The sequence below is a fragment of the Remersonia thermophila genome, chromosome 1 (assembly GCF_042764415.1).
Source record: "Remersonia thermophila strain ATCC 22073 chromosome 1, whole genome shotgun sequence".
NCBI classification, from domain to species: domain Eukaryota; kingdom Fungi; phylum Ascomycota; class Sordariomycetes; order Sordariales; family Chaetomiaceae; genus Remersonia; species Remersonia thermophila.
In genome coordinates this window covers 2506703-2525517 of record NC_092217.1, presented here as the reverse complement: position 1 = coordinate 2525517, position 18815 = coordinate 2506703, and the positions used below count along the sequence as shown (strand labels likewise).

The following is an 18815-nucleotide window of genomic DNA, read 5'->3' as shown; positions in this document are numbered from 1 at the left end:
ACATGACATGTCCACGTCAACGACGGTGGTCACCGCCTTGGGGAGGGGAAAACGATCACACCGGCGCTGGCTACCTAACCCAGACAGCCATCGATCTGCAGCCGCCCCCTTGTTTCTGCTCCGTTTCCCAGTGGGACCTGACGAGTTGAGAACTGAAGTGGCACAGTTGGGGTGGGCTGCTGGGGCGGCGAGGGAGTCGCCTGAGACCGCCGTGGACCCAGGGCATGGTCCGTCCGCAGCAAACAAGCCCAACGCTAGGTTGGAGCCTCGAAAGGTGTCAGACGGATCAAAAGGGAGCAGAGGTGGCCATGATCACCTGGGGCCGGGAGCGGCTCGAGACCAAAGGAGGAGGCCGAGCACAATACCAACAGCCCGAGTCCAGAACAATCCCACCACATCCAAGCACGTCAAAGCCCTGACCGCCTCAACGCGAACCAACAGTTCATGTCTGCCCAAGATCGATCAAACCAAAATAATAATAATAAAAAAAAAAACGGTGTTGGCGGACGCAAGGAACAGGGCCATAAAGGGGTAAGCGCGCTGACATCAAGCAGCAGCAGCAAGACAGGGGGGGGGAGGAGGAGCGGCGACAGGGAAACCTGCAGCACGACACAGCAAACCATGGAATGCCAAGATCCACGTTTTCCAGAAGACCAAACTTGAATAGGAGGCGCGCGGGCGAGCATGGCCAATCAGAGGCGGCCAGCGCCCAACGACCCACCGGTTCGGCGTGCAACTGGCAAAAACGGAGCCGGGGTTGCTGGTTCGAGGAACCTCCCGCTTTCACGTTCAACAAAGTGCCGTCTCCATCGGCCAGAAATTCTTTTTTAAATAAGACTCCATCACCGCCCAGCCCCAAGCGAGACTAGATTACCGCCGCTCTTCCTGGTGGGATACCCCGTCAGGTCTCTCTGGACGCCCAATTCAACATTGCCATTGCCCTCGTTTCCACCCTGGGGCTGGCTGCCGCTCAACACCAAAAAGCCCAACATCACGGCACACGCACACGCTCTTACGGCTTGCCCTTCACACCAACTCGGCCCTCGCGTTTGGTACGCAGTAAATGGGAAACCCGGCCTAGACCCAGCTCCGAGCCTCGACCCGACCCGCCATTCGCCGCCACCCCACGCACTGGGCCGTGCCGTGCAGACCCCGAAGACTTTCGCGGCCGGTTACTTTTGTGTGTTTGTTTCTCGATCCCGAGAGCCAACACAACCGTCCTCGATTTGCCTTCCTCCCCTCCCCTGATTTTTCTTTGTGGTTTCTATGTAAGTAATCTCTCTCTCTCTCTCTCTCTCTCTCTCTCTCTCTCTCTCTCTCTCCTCTCGTCTCCATGGCCACATGCCCGAAGCCGATCCTTGGGATCTCTTCTGGTATCCACGTCCAACGACCCACCCTCCCTCACCACAACACACGCCCAACAACAGGGTTTGCCCTCCAAACTTGTCCCCTAAGAATTCCCGACGACGCTACCTGCCTCTGCTTGCCTACCTTCACGTAATGGGTTGGAAACCGGCGGGGAAACATTAAAAGGAACGCGTTTGCTGACGGGCCTCGGATGGTAGCTCGGCTTCTTCCCTCATGAGCTGCCCTTCTCAGTAAACTTTTGGCGACTCCCTGCACTCTCTCCTCCGCCATGGTCGTCTCGAATTTCCTGCCCTCGCGCTTCCGCGGGGAGCAGCCTCCGGCCCAGGCCGTGGCTCCCTCGTGGCTCAACAAGAAGGTGACGCCGCTGCTCCAGGTGCTCGCCCGCCTCACCTCCACCCACCCCATCCAAACCATCGTCATCACCGCCCTGCTCGCGAGCTCCTCCTACATGGGGCTGCTCGAGGAAAGCCTCTTCGATGCCACCCGTAGCGTCCGGAAGGTCGAGTGGTCCTCGCTCGTCGAGGGCAGCCGCCTGCTCAGGGCCGCCGAGGACACGAACTGGGCATGGCAGACCTACGACGCCGAGGCCCAAATCCCTCCCACCGCCGACCACCTCGCCCTCCTGACCCTCGTCTTCCCCGAGTCGCTCTCGGCGGACCCGTCCAAGGCGGCTCCTCCTCTGGTCAACACGGTTCCCATCCCGCAGAACCTCTCGATCCGCCAGCTCCCCTCCACCTCCAACTCGTTCGCCGCCTATTCGCAGGACAGCGCCCTCGCCTTCGCCATGCCGTACGACCAGGCCTCCGAGTTCCTCACGGTCGCCCAGGAGATCCCCAACGGCACGCCTTCGCCCGAGACCCGCGAGATCCCCGGCGGCCGCGAGAACAAGATGTGGATCATGAAGGCCGCTCGCGTGCAGACGCGCAGCAGCCTCGCCCGCTGGCTTCGCAACGGCTGGACCGAGTTCACGGACCTGCTCAGGAACGCCGAGACCCTCGACATCGTCATCATGGCCCTCGGCTACATCTCGATGCACCTCACCTTCGTCTCGCTCTTCCTGTCGATGCGCCGCATGGGCTCCAACTTCTGGCTGGCCACGAGCGTCATCTTCTCGTCCACCTTTGCCTTCCTGTTCGGCCTCTTCGTCACCACCAAGCTGGGCGTCCCCGTCTCCATGGTCCTGCTCTCCGAGGGCCTGCCGTTCCTCGTCGTCACCATCGGCTTCGAGAAGAACATTGTCCTCACCCGCGCCGTCCTGTCGCACGCCCTGGATCACCGCCGCGCCGACGCCGCGCCGGGCAAGGGCTCCAAGCCGGCCAGCGTCACCTCGGGCAGCATCATCCAGTCCGCCATCTACAACGCCATCAAGGACAAGGGCTTCGGCATCGTCAAGGACTACGCCATCGAGGTCGGCATCCTCATCGTCGGCGCCGCTTCGGGCGTCCAGGGCGGCCTGCAGCAGTTCTGCTTCCTCGCCGCGTGGATCCTCTTCTTCGACTGCATCCTGCTCTTCTCCTTCTACACGGCCATCCTCTGCATCAAGCTCGAGATCAACCGCATCAAGCGCCACGTCGAGATGCGCAGGGCCCTCGAGGACGACGGCGTGAGCCGCCGCGTCGCCGAGAACGTCGCGCAGAGCAACGGCTGGGCCCAGGACGAACAGCCCGGCGCCAGCCTCTTCGGCCGCCAGGTCAAGAGCACCCACATCCCCAAGTTCAAGCTCATCATGGTCTCGGGCTTCTTCCTCATCAACGCCCTCAACCTCGTCACCATTCCCTTCCGCAGCACCCACTCCATCTCGCAGTTCTCGTCGTGGGCCCGCGGCCTCGGCGGCATCAGCTCGCCCCCCGTCGTGGACCCCTTCAAGGTGGCTTCCAACGGCCTCGACATGATCCTCGAGACCGCCAAGGCGGCCGGCCGCGAGACCATCATCACGGTCCTCACCCCCATCCACTACGAGCTCGAGTTCCCCTCGGTCCACTACGACCTTCCCCAGCCCATCGAAGGCGTCGACAACGAAACCTACGCCGACCTCGCCGGCTACGGCGTCGGCGGTCGCATGGTCGGCAGCATCCTGAAGAGCTTGGAAGATCCCGTTCTTTCCAAGTGGATCGTCGTCGCCCTCGTCATGAGCGTCGCCCTGAACGGCTATCTGTTCAACGCCGCCCGGCTGGGCATCAAGGACCCCAACCTGCCGGATCATCCCATCGACGCCAAGGAGCTGGCCCGCGCCGAAAAGTTCAACGACTCCGAGAACGTCAGCCTCCCGATCGGCGGCGGCGGCGGCTACGCCCAGTCCCCGCCCTCTCCCAGGTCCATCCCGCCCACGCCCGCCCTCACCGATGACGAGAGCGAGAGCCCCAAGGCGGCCAAGAAGAGCGAGGACTCGCAGGCCGCCGACCAGCCCGTGGTCATCCGCAGCAAGGAGGAGATGGAGAAGATGCTGGCCGAGAAGCGCGCCCACGAGCTGAACGACGAAGAGGTCGTTGCGCTTTCCCTGCGCGGCAAGATCCCCGGATACGCTCTCGAGAAGACGCTCAAGGACTTCACGCGCGCCGTCAAGGTCCGCCGGACCATCATCTCACGGACCAAGGCGACCGCCGACCTCACGGGCTTCCTGGAGCGGTCTAAGCTGCCCTACCAGAACTACAACTGGGCCCAGGTCCACGGCGCCTGCTGCGAGAACGTCATTGGCTACATGCCGCTGCCCGTCGGCGTCGCCGGGCCGCTGGTTGTCGACGGACAGAGCTACTTCATCCCCATGGCCACGACCGAGGGCGTCCTGGTCGCTAGCACGAGCCGCGGCTGCAAGGCCATCAACTCGGGCGGCGGCGCCGTGACCGTGCTGACCGCCGACGGCATGACCCGCGGCCCCTGCGTTGCCTTTGAGACCCTCGAGCGCGCCGGCGCCGCCAAGCTCTGGCTCGACTCGGAAAAGGGCCAGTCGGTCATGAAGAAGGCCTTCAACTCGACGAGCCGCTTCGCCCGCCTCGAATCCATGAAGACGGCGATGGCCGGCACCAACCTCTACATCCGCTTCAAGACGACCACGGGCGATGCCATGGGCATGAACATGATCTCCAAGGGCGTCGAGCACGCTCTCAGCGTCATGATGACGGAGGGTTTCGAGGATATGCACATCGTTTCCGTCAGCGGCAACTACTGCACCGACAAGAAGCCGGCCGCCGTGAACTGGGTCGACGGTCGCGGCAAGAGCGTCGTCGCCGAGGCCATCATCCCCGCCGAGGTCGTCAAGACCGTCCTCAAGACCGACGTCGACAGCATGGTCGAGCTGAACGTGAACAAGAACCTGATCGGCTCCGCCATGGCTGGCTCGGTCGGCGGTTTCAACGCCCACGCCGCCAACATCGTCGCCGCCGTGTTCCTCGCCACGGGCCAGGACCCGGCCCAGGTGGTCGAGAGCGCCAACTGCATCACCATCATGAGGAAGTGAGTAGTATATCAACCAGAAACCCAAAAAGGAAAGAAAAAAAAAAAGATCCCCAAAGCTAACTGGCCCCAGCCTCCGTGGAAACCTGCAGATCTCCGTCTCGATGCCCTCTCTCGAAGTCGGCACCCTCGGCGGTGGCACCATCCTTGAACCGCAGGCCGCCATGCTCGATATGCTCGGCGTGCGCGGGCCCCACCCGACCAGCCCGGGCGAGAACGCCCGGCGCCTGGCGCGCATCATCGCCGCTGCCGTCCTGGCCGGTGAGCTCTCGCTCTGCTCGGCCCTCGCCGCGGGTCACCTCGTCAAGGCCCACATGCAGCACAACCGCTCGCAGCCGCCGACGAGGAGCACCACGCCCGCCCCCCAGGTGACGGCTACGGGTGTGGAGAGGACCATGTCGGCGGCGGCCCTGTCGAGGGTGCGCCGTTAACATTCTCACGCTTTGGATTTTCTGTTTTTTTTTTTTTTCTATCCTTAGGGCTGTCTGTTGTGGATTGTACATATCAAACAGCAGCGGGCCTACGGACATACCATACTTAATGTAGATAAAGGATCTGCATGGCAGTGGAGTTGAGTATTCGGGCGGTAGCTCTGACTCGTGAAAATCCCGAGGTATTGATGTGCATCTTCCTTCTCCTTTCTTTTGCTCCGTTGTTGGTACCCGATATCTTGTCTGCCTGGCGACCGTCTGTCGTCTACCCGCTTTTCCGCCACCCAGCCGCATGCAATACTGTTGGCTCCTCTCTTGGCTAAGGCTGAGCTCTCGGCTGAGGCCAAACATCCAACACCACCTCGTCGCCCGTCACGTCAAACTCGACCTCATCCACGCCGTTCCCATCCTGTCCAACATCCAGCACAAACTTGTACCTGCCAGGATACAAGATCCGGTTCCCGTTCGTATCCACCCTGGCCAAATCCCCCAGCTTGATGTCCACCACGGCGGCCTGGGTCTGGCCCGGCCCGATCGCCCTCAGCCGCTTGTACCCCACCAGGGTCTTGACGGGGTACGGCCGCGGGCCGTACTCGCCGGCGGCGAAGACGAGCGCGACGTAGTCGGACGTGACGCCTCCGCCGGGGTCCTGCGGGGCGGCGAGGTTGGAGACCCAGACGGAGACGGTGACGGGGAAGGGGCAGAGGTCCGGGTAGGGGTAGGCGGTGGAGTTGGCGCACCCGGCGAGCAGGGAGGCGGTGGTGAAGGAGAGGGTCGGGAAGACGCCGAGCCGCGCGCGGAACCGGGTGTAGTGCAGCCCGAAGCCGAAGGGGAGGGTGCTCAGCGGCGACGAGGGGGGCAGCCAGCGGTAGGTGCGGCCCGGGAAGGGCGCCGCCGCCGCCGCCGCGCTGCTTTCGCCGGCAGGACGGTCGCGCCGAGGGGCGGCCCCGCGGCCGTCGGCCGGGCGAGGCGCGGGGTCGGGCCGGAGCCGCATGTCCGTCATGTCCACGCGCCGCGCGTAGTCGGCGGCGTACTGCGTCACCGGCAGCCTCCCCGCCGGCGCCGCGAGGCCGAGGATGGCGTACAGGGCCACCAGCCCGCCCGCCTGGCCGGGGTAGCCGGCCCAGAGGACGGCGCTGACGTTGGGGTTGGCGAGGAGCGGCGCGTCGTCGAGCTGGTCGCCCAGCTGGGCCACCACGAGCGGCTTCCCGAGCGAGGCGAGGGCCTCGACGAGGGACAGCTGCGCCGGCGGCCAGGCGAGCGAGTCCCGGTCGCGATCCTCGCTCGCCACCGACAGGTCGGTGCCGCCAAAGTAGAGGATGACGTCTGCCGCGCCGGCGGCCGCGAGGGCCGGGGCGGTCCAGCCGTCGGGCGCGTCAGGAGCGGCGGCGGCGGCGGCGGCGGCCACGGGCGGGCCCGCGGCGTAGGTGTAGTTGAGCTGGAGCAGCTCCGCCCCGTGGAGCGGGCTCAGGAGGTACGGGGGCACGCCGCTGTAGCCGCCGAGCACGTGGGCGTTGGGGGCGGCCCAGTGGCCGATGATGGCCACGGGGCGGCCGGTCAGGGTGACGGGCGGAAAGGGGATCACGTCGCGCAGGGGGAGGGTGCCGTTGACGTTCTTGAGGAGGACGAGCCCGTCGGCGGCGGACTGGAAGGCGAGCGCCTGGTGCTCGAGCGTGCTCACGTCGGAGGCGCCGAGAGAGCGGTAGGAGGCGGCCGGGGACGCGGACGTGGGGGGATCAAAGTAGCCTACGCGGACGAGCCCTTCGTACAGCCGGTGCAGGGCTCGGTCGATGACGGCTTCAGAGACCAGGCCTTGGCGGTAGGCACCGGCGACGTCGGTGTACGGAGGCCAACCAGGGACTTCGCAGATGGTGTCCGTGCCGGCGTTCAGAGCGGCGGCGGCGGCCTCGGCGGGGGTCTGGGAGAAGTTGTGCAAGCTCGGGAGGAAGTTCTGGGACGGCCCAAGTCAGTTTCCCCCCTGTCAGAGCAACAAAGATGCAAAACGCCACGCACCTGGATCGCGTTGCAGTCGCTTGTGACGTAGTTGTTATGCGCCGTCCAGTTCCAGTGCTTCCGCAAGATGTCGTCCATGAGGTACGTGTTGGCGCAGGCCGGCGTGCCGTTGACGGCGTTGTACGAACACATGATGGAGCCCACGTTGACGTCGCGTGCGCACGTTTCGAAGGGCGGCAGATAGTACTCGACGAGGTCTTGGAGAGAAACGACGGCGTTGAAGTCGTGGCGTGTGACGCCTTGCCAGCGCTCTAGGTCGTATGCTGCGTAGTGTTTGCATGTGGCGATGACCTTCCTCGCGGGCCCGTCGCCCTCCAGGCCCGTAAGAAACGCCTTCGCATAGCCTTTGATGCGTACAGGATCTTCACCCGGCGTCTGATCGAGATTCTCGGTTACTCCTTGGCCGGTGATGATGGTGGTGGTGAATAAAGCAGGGTCCCTCACCTCATGCCCTCTCCCCCATCTGGGATCCTTGTAGGGGTTGACATTGGGAGACCAGTAGTCCAGGCCGGCGAGCCCAGCGTTGGCAAAGGCCCTGGCCTCTGTGCTGATGGCGCTGGCCACCTGGTATACCAGGTCATCGTCGAATGCGGCAGCCAGCGTGATGGTGTTGGCGAAGGACGTCGCATTCGAAAAGTGGATGCCCGTGAAGTTGAATGTGACACCCGGGGATAGCGCAACACCATGCAACGCCTCGCTCCACCACGCATACGGAGGCAATCCTAGCCGAGGGACTCCCTTGGCCATGCTGGCAGCGGTCAGCGTCAGACGAGCTCAAGACAGAGAGATGGATCTATTCGATGGGAGCACCCCCCGTGACGTACTCGACAAGGTTGTCCAGCTTCTCGGCCACCGACATCAGCTTGACCAGGGCGGCGGCCCGGTCCGCCGGCGACGCTGTCACATCGCATACCGTGCTGTTCGCCAGCGGTCCGTTGATGCAGTCGGGGTACTCCAACCCAACCGCTCCCCTGACGGCGACGGCGATCGCCAGCTTCCAGCCGAGCAAGAGCTTCATGGTGGTTGCTCACCTGGAAACGAAATGGTCCAAGAGGGCTACATGGCATGTCAGCAGGCTCATGTTTAAATAGCACGCTGCTGGACATCATCGGAAACACGTCCGGCATCCAGATCATCGCCGTGGAGTCACTGCTGTGGGACGTGGCACTTGGCTCAATGAGCGGTTAATTACATCTTGTAAAGTGCGGCCAACATTTATGAGGGCGCCTTCGAGGAGCCATTCCAGGCTCCCTTTGCACGGCCGGACTGGCCATCTTGCCCTCTTTGTTTCTCCTACTAGCGTACGGCGTGAGGATACCAGCTGGGTGATAGCACGGCGAGGCGAGCTCTCATTCGATGGGTTGCAACATGGACAACCGGACCCGATGAAATCCGGGGCCACGGAGACCGCAGAACAAGGTGTAAGTTTGGCCTTCTCCCGCACCCCAATGCCGACTTAATAACCGGGAACGAGGCCGGCATTTGAAATGTACCTATTTTCCTCGGCGGCCAAGGGGGCCCAACACGCTGTCTGGGAGAGAAGAGCTGTTATCCAGGTTCCAAGCTTTATGCCGCTCTCTGAATTTCCCCATTGTAACGCAGCTCCCTCTCCCCGATAGCCGACTTCCTCGAATACTACCAACACCCACGGTGTCTCTACGACCAAGGCACGGTACACCCCTTCTCATGCGACTCCCGGGCCAGCTCGATGATTCGCAGCCCGTCCCTCGCCGTCTCCGGCTTTACGTACACCTCGGCCTGCCCGCGCACCGCCGCGGCAACGTTCTCGTAGTAACCGCGGTACCATCCTGGGAGGCTCGGATAACGGGTCACGTAGTGTTTGTCTGTTCTTTCGTAGCTCAGCGGGTTGCGGCTGGGGTCCGGGTGGTCCGGCGCCGGGTCCAGCGTCGTTAGCGTGCCCCAGATCCGCTCGTCCTCGACACCCGTCTCGGGGCTCGTCGCCGGCCGGCCTGGGGCGGCGATGGCTTGGCCTTCTTGAGGATCCGTGCCGAACTGTGCGAGAAGCGGGTTTCTTAGCAAGACAGCGACACTAGGGCCAAAGCCTGGTTTCTTGTGGCATCCTGCGTTGTATCAAGGACAGGCGACAGGGGGTCAGATACCTTGAGGAAGGTCCCCCGGGTGCCGCGGACAAAGAAACGCAGCTGGTCCGTCATGTGCGTGATGATGGCCGTCTTGATGGTGACGAGGAGGTTTTTCTTCTCTCCGGAATACTGCAGGACGATGGTGAAGCTGTCGTCAATCTTGCTATCGGTGCCGCGGTTCGAGCGCAGAAAGGCTGTCACGGACGCCGGCCGGCCGAAGAGCACGAGCGCCTGGTCAATGGTGTGGGTGCCTTTCCAAGGTCAGCATGGCATGTTGTGTTTCTCCGCTTGTTCCAACGACGTACCAAGGGCAAACATCATGCCCTCGCCGGGGATGTACTCCTTGCTCGTCCATCCCGAGATCCAGCCTGGATCAGGATAGTCAAAATGAATGTCGGCCTCGAGCACGTCGCCCAGAGCTCCTTTCTCAACGACATGCTGAACCGTGCGGAAGTCGCTGTCAAACCGCCGGTCTGGGGAGATCCACGTCAACAGGGTACCGACGAAGCCTCGAAACGCCGGGGTCAACGCTCACTGTGGTAGACGGTCAGGAGTTTGCCTTGCTTCTTGGCCAGCTCGATCAGGCTGTCCGCCTCGGCACTGGTGGCAACAAAAGGCTTCTCAACGACGACTGCATCAAGCCATCCATCAGCACAAGCAATTTCCGGCTGTTTACATCCTATACGTGGCGACACATCACCCACCATGCTTCCCAGCCAGAATCGCCTTCTTGGCGTAGTCTCCATGAGCTGATGAGGTGCACACAATGACCAGCTCAATGCCGTCGTCGGCAAAAAAGTCGTCAGCCGTCCGGTAGTGCTTGGCCTTGGGGAAATCGATGGTGCAGTGACCCCAACGGGGTGCATCTTTTGGATCCGCCGGCGCCGGAGCCCGCTGCAAAAAGGCATAGACCTCGAGATGGGGGTTCGGGAGGATGAAAGGCAGGTGAAAGCATTGGGTGGAGAAGCCGTAGCCGACGATGCCGACGCGGATGGGCCTGGATGCAGTGGGCTCTTCGTTCTCCATCATGTTGCGATTGTGCTGGACGAAGGACTGTGGCGACAGCTTCACGCGTAGGTCCGAAGCGGGGATACGGACTTGGAAATCTCGTCCCGCCTTTGCTGTGGATAGGTTGTTTCGATGACATGCATTACTAATGGCCTACATTTGCCTATTCATTGCTACTGTAGTAGTTACCTCCCTAGTCAGCGTTAGCGGCCCCCTGAACTGGCGACGAGGGTCAGACCTAGAGGTTATAACTAGCTAGCTAGTATCAAACCACAAACCCGAACCCTTGAACCGCAGAAGGAGATCGATAGCCACCATCAGGATATAATCGCGCCAGTTTGAAAACGTTGCGTACCCCCCCCCTTCGATCGGTAGGTATTGTTAGTACCATTATTATAACACCAAAAGCCACATCTTTCAGAACAGCCAACTTGGTACATGCGGAGTCGAAATAGCAAGAGGCTGGCATCGAATTTCTTCCTATGACAATGTTGAAAAGCGAGAGCGGGCTGGGGCTGGGAGAATAGGACAGGCTGATGGCGGCGTACATGACCGTCGTCAAGGTCACCGGAAGAAAACAGGGCGGCAATGCAAGCCCTCCATACTGGTTGGCATTGAGATGGTGAGGTGGCTCGACCAGAAAAACCTTGAACCGCAATGCCCCCGTCAGCTACGGACAACACAACATGCAGACCCTCTGCAAGCTATCCATCTAAGCACCCATGATGTTCTCTTATATCCTTGTGGCGGCCCTCTTCTAATAGACAAGACCGGCAATGCAACCAACGCGTAACAAAGAGATCAGGGACAAAACAGAGATATCCGACCAGACCTCCCTGATGAAAACAGGCATTATCGACAATGTGTGTATGTATGTAGGAAACCTTGCGCCAACCAACCCAAAGTTCATCAAGAAAGGTCCAAAGAAACCAAAAGAAAAAGGGCCACAACAATTGACCGCTCGGCTCGCTCGACTAATCAGTCCTGCACCCGGGCCCTGCAGCAAACTGGTTCGCGCCCCTATACCCCATTTCCTCCTCCCCGCTGGTCCCGTCGCACTCCACCCCAAGCCTCCTGCTGCTGCCAGCGACAGGCAGCACGCCGTAGTAATACCTCCTCCCTTTCTCGCAAACGCGGCGCTCCCGCTCCTTTCCGTTCAGGAGCGACACGCCTTCAAGATCCACCAACAGCGCCTCGCTGCGCGACACGTACCACATCAACCCGGCAACGGAGCGCGGATCGACGGGCATGGGCGGGTAGCGCACGAAGAAGGAGCCGGCCAGCACGGCGATCATGGTGCCCAGGAAGATGCAGCTCAGCACGGCGCAGGCGGTCGCCACGGCCCCTGTTTGGGCGAGGTTGAAGGGCACGTTGGCGAGCAGAACGGGGAGGAACTCGGATAGCACGCCCGCCAGGGAGACGAAGGATAGGAAAACCTGCCGGTGCCGGATGCCGGCGTAGAGGCCCGAGAAGGGGTTCGTTGCCGGCGTAAAGAGGATGGAGGGGCGTGCCGGCCGGGTCTGTTTGGATAAGAGGAGGAAGGGATTCATGACGCTGACGCCTGGCAAGAGGTGTTAGCGGCGCTGCGATGCGTTGGAGAGGGGAAAGGGGGAAAGGGGAACAGGGGGAGGGGGGGCTGCCTTACTGATGAAGAAGGCTTGCCAGCAAAGGGCAATGATGACGCCGACAACCGCCGAGACAAAGCGCACGCCGAAGGTGTTGGAGTTGAGGAACCGCCACAGCTTCCCGTCGTCCTTGATACCGCCCCGGTAATAGGCGTGGTAGTAGATGACGAAGACGAAGACCGCCACGTGAAGCATGATCACAATCGCCCGCCAGGGATACCTCAGCGCCATGAAGGGCATCATCCGGGCCACATCCTCGTAATCTCCCTCCTCCTGGTCGCCGCCAACGGCATTCCTCTTCCTCGCCGCCTCCGCCGCCGGCGCCAGATCCTCATCGCCCTCCTCTCGATCGTGTCCCCCCGTCAACCCCCTCCCCGCCTCGTCCATCAGCACGAAGCCGTAATGCTCCCTCCCCTCCGCATCCGTCCAGAACCCCAGCGCGTACACCTTGTTCACCACCGCCCTGTGCATTCCCTTCTCGCCGCCCTGCGGGATCCTGACGTGGCGGCACCTCGCCAGCGACGCCACGCCCGCGATGCTCCACGGGTTGGCGTGCACGCCGGTCACCCACCGGCCCACGAGCCAGGCCGCGATGCCGAGCAGGACCGCCACCGCGGCGAGCACGCCGACGAGCACGTACGCCGGCCCGGGGCTCACGCCGAGCGCGGGCCCGCACGTCGGGCTGGCCGTGTTGACCCAGCAGGTGCCGTGCAGCTTGAGGCCGACCGCCTCGGTGGCCAGCGGCACGGTGAAGCTCGCGCAGAGCACCATGAGCGTCGTGACGAAGGGCGCCGGGTGGCCGCGGAAGAGGGAAACCACCGGGCCGATCCACGCCATCACACCCGAGTAGTTGAGGAGGAGCGTGTCTTGGCCCGCGGCGGGCGGCGTCGGCGAGGAGGGCATCAGGGTCGCGTGGCCGAGCTTGGACAAGGCTTGGAAGGGTTGGTAGAGCTTCACGTTGAGGTCGATGATGCGCAGGGGGATGACGAGGGCTACCGCGAGGAGAGCGGGGAGGAACGTGCCGACGAAAATGTCGGCTTCGGTCCACCTGTAGACGCGCGTGTTGGCGACGACGGCGGTTGGGGTGGGCGGGGGCGGGAGCGGCGTGGGCGTCGCGGAGGCGGTGGAGGTGTAGGTGCGGGTTGAGCCTGGGAGGGATGAGATGGTGGTGATGGGAGGCGGGGTGGAGGTGAGGGTTCGAAGGGTGCCCGAGATGGTGGTGATGAGGGTGGTGGGCAGGATGGTGCTGGTGAAGGTGCTCATTGTGCCGCCGGAGGTGGTGGTGAGCGTGAACGTGACGGGCTCGGAGCCGGTTGGGGTTGCCACGAGCACTTGTGTTGTTGGCGTCCCGTTGATGGTGGTGGTGATGGTATACGAGATGGGCTGGTTCGGGCCCGCCGTGGGCGTCGTGACGACGACCTGCGTGACCGGCGACCCTCCGACCACGTCCACGGCCGTCACGGTCACGGGCTCGCCGGCAGCGGTAGGGGTGACGGTGGCAACCTCGGTGAACATGACGCCTCCGGACTCGCGTACGGTGGTGTAGGTAATGGGCTCAAACGGCGGTCCGGTTGGGGTAGCAACGACAACTTTCGTCACCGCAGATGCTCCTGCGATCCCAACCACGGTCTGTGTCACCGGCTGCGGGACGCCACCCTCGGCAGGGACCCGGATGACGGTTTGCGCCGGCGGCGTCTCAACGACGGTGCGCTGCACGCCATCCACCACCTCCACGCGCGTCACCGGGTCCGCCTTCTGAACGATGGTCACCGGCTCCCCCACGTTCGGGTCCGGAGTGACCACGACGACGTTGACCACGATAGCCGGGGGAATGTACGTCACCCCGGTGGTGATGCGCTCGCCAACGACTTCTGTCTGCGTCTTTGCGCCGTCCTGGGTGACGATAATCACTGGGGGTGGAGAATACACGATCTCAACGCTGCTCCCAGGGACCTCCTGCACCTTTGTGTAAACCTTGGGCTCCTCGGGGGTGCCCGGCCGGGTCTGCGCCGGATGCGCAGGACCCGGGTCGGAAGGGAAGATGGTGGTGTAGTCGACAATGGTGACCTCGCCGACCTTGGGGATCACCACACCGGTGATGGTGCTGGTTGCCGTGACGGTGATCACGTTGGTGAAAGTCGAGTAGCCCACGCTGGGCTCCAGAACCGTTGTTGTCATTGTCGAGAACTCCCACTCGGTGCTCCATGACTCCTCGAATGCTACGGTTCCAGTCCCCGTGTACGTAGGTGTCGGCGGGGGCTTTGGGGAGGAGGTGATGACGATGCTGCCCGTCGGCACATCGGTGCTATATGTGAAAGTCTCGGTTTGAGTAATGACCGTTGTGAAGACGGTCGTCGACCCAGATATGGTGACGTCCGTTGTGAACTTGGAAACAGTTGTGGCGATGGGAATGACCGTTGCTCCGCTCGGGAGGCTTTTGGATGCCGTCGTGGTTCCGAGGTGGTCGTGGACGAACATGTCCTCGGTCGTCGAAGATTGTGGATTCGACATGGTCCCCGGCATCACTCCGGGCGTTGGTATGGAGGGCTTCGATTGTAGCCTTTCATTCCCGGACATCGGGGTTGAGCTTGTCTTGCTGGATGACGCGGGACTCTTCAGAGGTGGTGTCGACGACGACTCCGTGTGTGAAGACACAGATGTCGAGGACAAGGATGATGCAGGGTCCGATCTCGAAGACTGGGATGTCGATGACTCCGAGGTTGGAGACTGGGATGTCGATGACTCCGAGGTTGGAGACTGGGATGAAGTCTCGGTTGTGGACGACACGGATGTCGAAGACTCCGATGCGGAGGGCTCCGAAGTGGAAGACTCCCATGTGGAGGACGTCGAAGCGGAAGACTCGGATGTTAAAGGAACTGATGTTGAAAGCTCCGATGTTGAAGGCTCCGGTGTAGAAGGCTCTGACGTTGAGGGCCCCGATGTTGAAGGCTCTGTATCTAAAGACGTTGATGTTGAAGATGACTTGGTGATTGGAGTCGCTGCTGGCTGAGTCTCCGTTGTACCCTCTGCTGCCGGGGCCTCACTGGTCGGAGCCGCGGCCGTCAAAGAGTCCTCGGTGGGAGACGTCAGGACTGACGTCTCAGGCTCGGTGACGACAGTCGGTATCTTGTCCGATGTCAAGCTCGTCGCAGGGGCCTCGGTGACGGTGGCCTCATCGACATCTACGGGCTCCATCGTGACCGCATCGGCCCCATCACCCAGAAGCACACTCCCACCGGCGTCAACGGCCCTCGCAAGCCGAGCTGGCTGCGAAGCGTTTGGATGAATGCCCATGATCTTTGCGGTGCTGTCCGAGTCCGGCATGGTCCTCTCGGCGACGATGACCAGCACCATGGCCATCAGCAGCATCACGGTGACGGCGATCATGAACGGCCGTCGCAGAGCCCTCGGCTTGTAGTTGGGCATGACCCCCGGCTGCCACGCGGCGGCCTTCCGGCGCAGGACGTCGTCCTCGGGCGACCCATCATGGAGATCGTCGGTGGCCTGGGGGTTGTACTCGTATGCCGATCGGTCGTCTCGCCCGTTTCCCCCGACGCGCTGCATGTCTCTTGCGACTGTGCCGCCGTCCCGCGGGAGGGAAGCTCACGGTCCTTGGCGTGAATAGGTGATGTCCGGTGCTGCGCGGCGTCTCAAAGCTCCCCAAAGTTCAGAGTGAAATGACCTTCCCCTTTCTTAAGTTTCCCGGTGTCGAACTGCATACCTCTCGTGTCTCTCCAAGACCGGACGTCCACATGCGTGGCCAACCAGGAGGAGCGCATGCAACCGCGTTTCTGGGAACCATCTCGTTCATATTGGGTGGGTGGACGGACCGGGCGTCTTCATCCTTGGGCACGGCCATCGGCATCTCGCCGCCAACCCGACCGCATGCCGTGCGGCTGAACTCGAAAGCCGACCACTTGGTGACCCCGATTCGCTTCTCAGCCACCCCAACGGCGCTGCTTGATTGGCGACGGCGGGTGGCTTTGAAGAGCTGGGCCCAAGCAGAACCCAGGAATATCCAGGCCATAGGCTGTCCATCAACTCGGGAACCATCGTTACATCGTCATTGGCCATGGCAAACATCGCCATCCGTGCTGGTAGAAATTTAGTTGGTCCTAAAAAAAGCGAGCCCTGTCAGCGGCGAGACGTTTTCCAGCCTCCACTGCCCGTGACATCACCGGGAGTTGCTGGCATCCCGCTGCCAGCTGCGCGTATGTAGGCGTCATGACCCCGACCGCCCTGGTCCAGACCGTCGGAACATAAGAAAACCACCCCGGCCCGCCGCCATTCTCGCGGAGGAGGGAGAGAGAACTCGAAAGCAAGCGGCGGCGGGAACCACCACCCCGGCAACCAACAAGTCGCATGATCTGGCATCCACTTGACAAATTTGGAGCCCAATGCCCAAGCAGAGGCCATTGTTGCAACTCCTCCACGCCTTTGGTTCATGTTTGACGCTTGAGTTCGTTGGCTGGCTGGTCGCCTGATATCCGCTACGGCACGACGCTAGGTGCTGCCCCAGCTCCATAACGCTACCTGGGCATGAAGCTCATATAGTGGAGCTTCGCGGTGGCTCGTCATATGCGCGTGAAAAACCAGAAGCAGTGTTGTTGGTTGAGAAAGCGCAGACGAAACGCCCCGAGGATGGTATTTTTGCTCGTTGTCCCGCGTCCGAACCACCCATACCCCATGTACATGTCCCTCTAAACCCGAGTGTCCCATGTCAGAACCGAACGCTCTCCGGCTTCCCACCGCATGACGGGCTGGGCCGTGCGAGGCCGGCTGCCGCCAACCAGAGCCATGTCCTCAGCGCGCTAACACCATCTTCCCCGGCCACCAGGCGTTTAGAACACGAGGGCCGCACCCTTGGTCTTCTTGTCACCACTGTTTCGCCGTGTTAGTGCTGCTCGGCTGAGTGTCGCCATGCGTTGGAAGGGACCGCCGGGAGGGAGATGATCACGGGGTCGGTAGCCGGTACGCCGTGCGGGAATCGTCGTTTCGATGGCGCCACGTTCCCACAGCCTGACCATGCGACGCAACGACCCCTAAGCCCGCGAACTGCGCCGCGCACATCGCGCAGAGACTCCGTATGCGGCATGCATAGTAGCCCAGCCGCTGAGCGTCACGGTCCACGGCGCTTTTCCCCCTCTTCTCCGTCTGTCCCGGCCTGAACGTATGTCTCCGTAGCTTCCAAGCCCATGCACTTCGCATCGAGCATCGTCTTTATCCCCTGCGCGGGGAGGGGGGGTGTGCCAGTGTCGGGCCTCGTTCGGTTCGATGTTGAGGCAGATGACGTCGAAGTCAAGTCGCGGTGTCGAATGTCCCGGCGGTCCTTCTTCCAACAAAGATAGCTCGGGAATGGAAAAGGAAACTTACCCAAGCTCGAAGTGCTTGCACCGCTTGAGAGGGAGCTGCTTCTTGGTCTTGCAGGACGAGCATTCCTACAGCACAAATCTCGATTAGCAACCGTTCCGCATCCTCCTCGCCCCAACCCCCACCCCCTCCAACACCACGAGGCCAATCTCACCAGCCGGAGCACAATCTTCTTGGTGGTCTTCGCCTTCTTGTGGAAGACGGGCTTGGTCTGACCACCGTAACCGGACTGCTTGCGGTCGTAACGACGCTTTCCCTGCGCGAACGCCGAGGCCTTGCCGGCCTTGTACTGGGTGACCTTGTGCAGGGTGTGCTTGTTGCAGTCCTTCCCCTTGCAGAAGGTCTTGCGGGTCTTGGGAACGTTCACCATCTTGACGGCGGGGGATCCGGTGGCGGAATGTTGTTGGTGAGGCGGATTGTCGTTGGTGGTGGTGTCGTCGGTTCGGGTCGGTCCCTCTTTCGCTGCCCTCTCTCGCTGTGGGTTTTCGCTGAATTTGCAAATTTCGGCCAGGGCTAGGCACGTGTGTGGGTTGCACGGGGCAAAAATGATCCGCCCCGACAGCCGCCAAATCCGCGCGGTTGAACCCACTCGCCCCTGCCCCACCTTCAACTTTGCTAACAGGTTCGGAGCTGGAGGCAAAGACACAACAACGCTTTCTCGACGAAACCGCCAACGACGAGGATCATGCAAGATGCTCGAAGCCAATGCTTTCCGAGCGATCTGTCAAGCACGTTTTCTTTTGTCATTTGCTCGTCGCATTTTCGGGTGATAGCAACAGCACCTTCCACTCAAAACGCAGTATCTTCTCCAACCCTAACCCTGGAGACTAACTACGATGCGTGCGGGGACCCAGCTCTGCGCCAAGAGAGAGACAGCTTGAGCTTTGGGAGAGGACGCATTCCCAAAGTAAACAATCCACCCCAAACGCGCCATCAGTTGCAACGAGACTTGTTCGTAGCCGCTTCGATACATCCCACGAACATGGTCAACAATACCTCCGGTCTCTCGTGTTGCGAGTACATCCCTCGCCGTGACGGAGGATCCTCCGAAGGGTGTGTTAGAGCAACAGGATCGCATATAACTACCACCACACAGCCGGCCAGTGTTGGATTGCCTTTTGCTGAACACGCGCGCCGAAGGGCAGCCACGCGAATGCCCAGCCGGCGCTTGGTGTGGATACCGTACATACTGCGTAGACTTGGTGGAGAAACGGATCGGTCTTTGCCTCCGGCCCATCCACCTCTCACGGGCCCACCCAATCCCGGCGTTTTGGAGCAGCGGCGGCATGCCAGGGCCAGCATCCGCCAACGCCTTCGGCGACGCTTTGGAGCGCGCCGACACCATGGAGGCTGTTATGGCTGCCCCAGCCTCACCCGGAGCAACTGAAATATCCCGGCTCCGCGTGAAGACACACCCGGCTGAGCAGGGCGTCGTCTGCCGCTTGAAA

The 18815-nt window shown here is 61.9% G+C and overlaps 5 protein-coding genes across 5 annotated transcripts; 1 reads left to right on the top strand and 4 right to left on the bottom strand.

Annotated features, from left to right (window-relative positions):
• Nucleotides 1–1636: 1636 nt before the first annotated feature.
• On the top strand, nt 1637–5249 carry VTJ83DRAFT_714 (uncharacterized protein; the record flags this gene model as incomplete). Its single annotated transcript, XM_071013929.1, has 2 exons — nt 1637–4818; nt 4892–5249. The coding sequence occupies 2 exons, from the start codon at nt 1637–1639 to the stop codon at nt 5247–5249; spliced, it is 3540 nt and encodes a 1179-aa protein (XP_070870067.1).
• A 319-nt stretch (nt 5250–5568) lies between these two features.
• Nucleotides 5569–8280, bottom strand: VTJ83DRAFT_713 (uncharacterized protein; the record flags this gene model as incomplete). Its single annotated transcript, XM_071013918.1, has 3 exons — nt 5569–7200; nt 7263–8010; nt 8087–8280. 3 exons carry the CDS (start codon nt 8278–8280, stop codon nt 5569–5571), a joined length of 2574 nt encoding a protein of 857 aa, XP_070870066.1.
• A 638-nt stretch (nt 8281–8918) lies between these two features.
• Nucleotides 8919–10393, bottom strand: VTJ83DRAFT_712 (uncharacterized protein; the record flags this gene model as incomplete). The annotated part of the gene is made up of 5 exons (XM_071013907.1): nt 8919–9275; nt 9383–9615; nt 9670–9837; nt 9900–9995; nt 10069–10393. The coding sequence occupies 5 exons, from the start codon at nt 10391–10393 to the stop codon at nt 8919–8921; spliced, it is 1179 nt and encodes a 392-aa protein (XP_070870065.1).
• Nucleotides 10394–11346: 953 nt separating this feature from the next.
• Nucleotides 11347–15423, bottom strand: VTJ83DRAFT_711 (uncharacterized protein; the record flags this gene model as incomplete). Its single annotated transcript, XM_071013896.1, has 2 exons — nt 11347–11933; nt 12018–15423. The coding sequence occupies 2 exons, from the start codon at nt 15421–15423 to the stop codon at nt 11347–11349; spliced, it is 3993 nt and encodes a 1330-aa protein (XP_070870064.1).
• Nucleotides 15424–16838: 1415 nt separating this feature from the next.
• On the bottom strand, nt 16839–17737 carry VTJ83DRAFT_710 (60S ribosomal protein eL42; the record flags this gene model as incomplete). The annotated part of the gene is made up of 3 exons (XM_071013885.1): nt 16839–16878; nt 17371–17435; nt 17522–17737. The coding sequence occupies 3 exons, from the start codon at nt 17735–17737 to the stop codon at nt 16839–16841; spliced, it is 321 nt and encodes a 106-aa protein (XP_070870063.1).
• Between the last annotated feature and the right edge of the window lie 1078 nt (nt 17738–18815).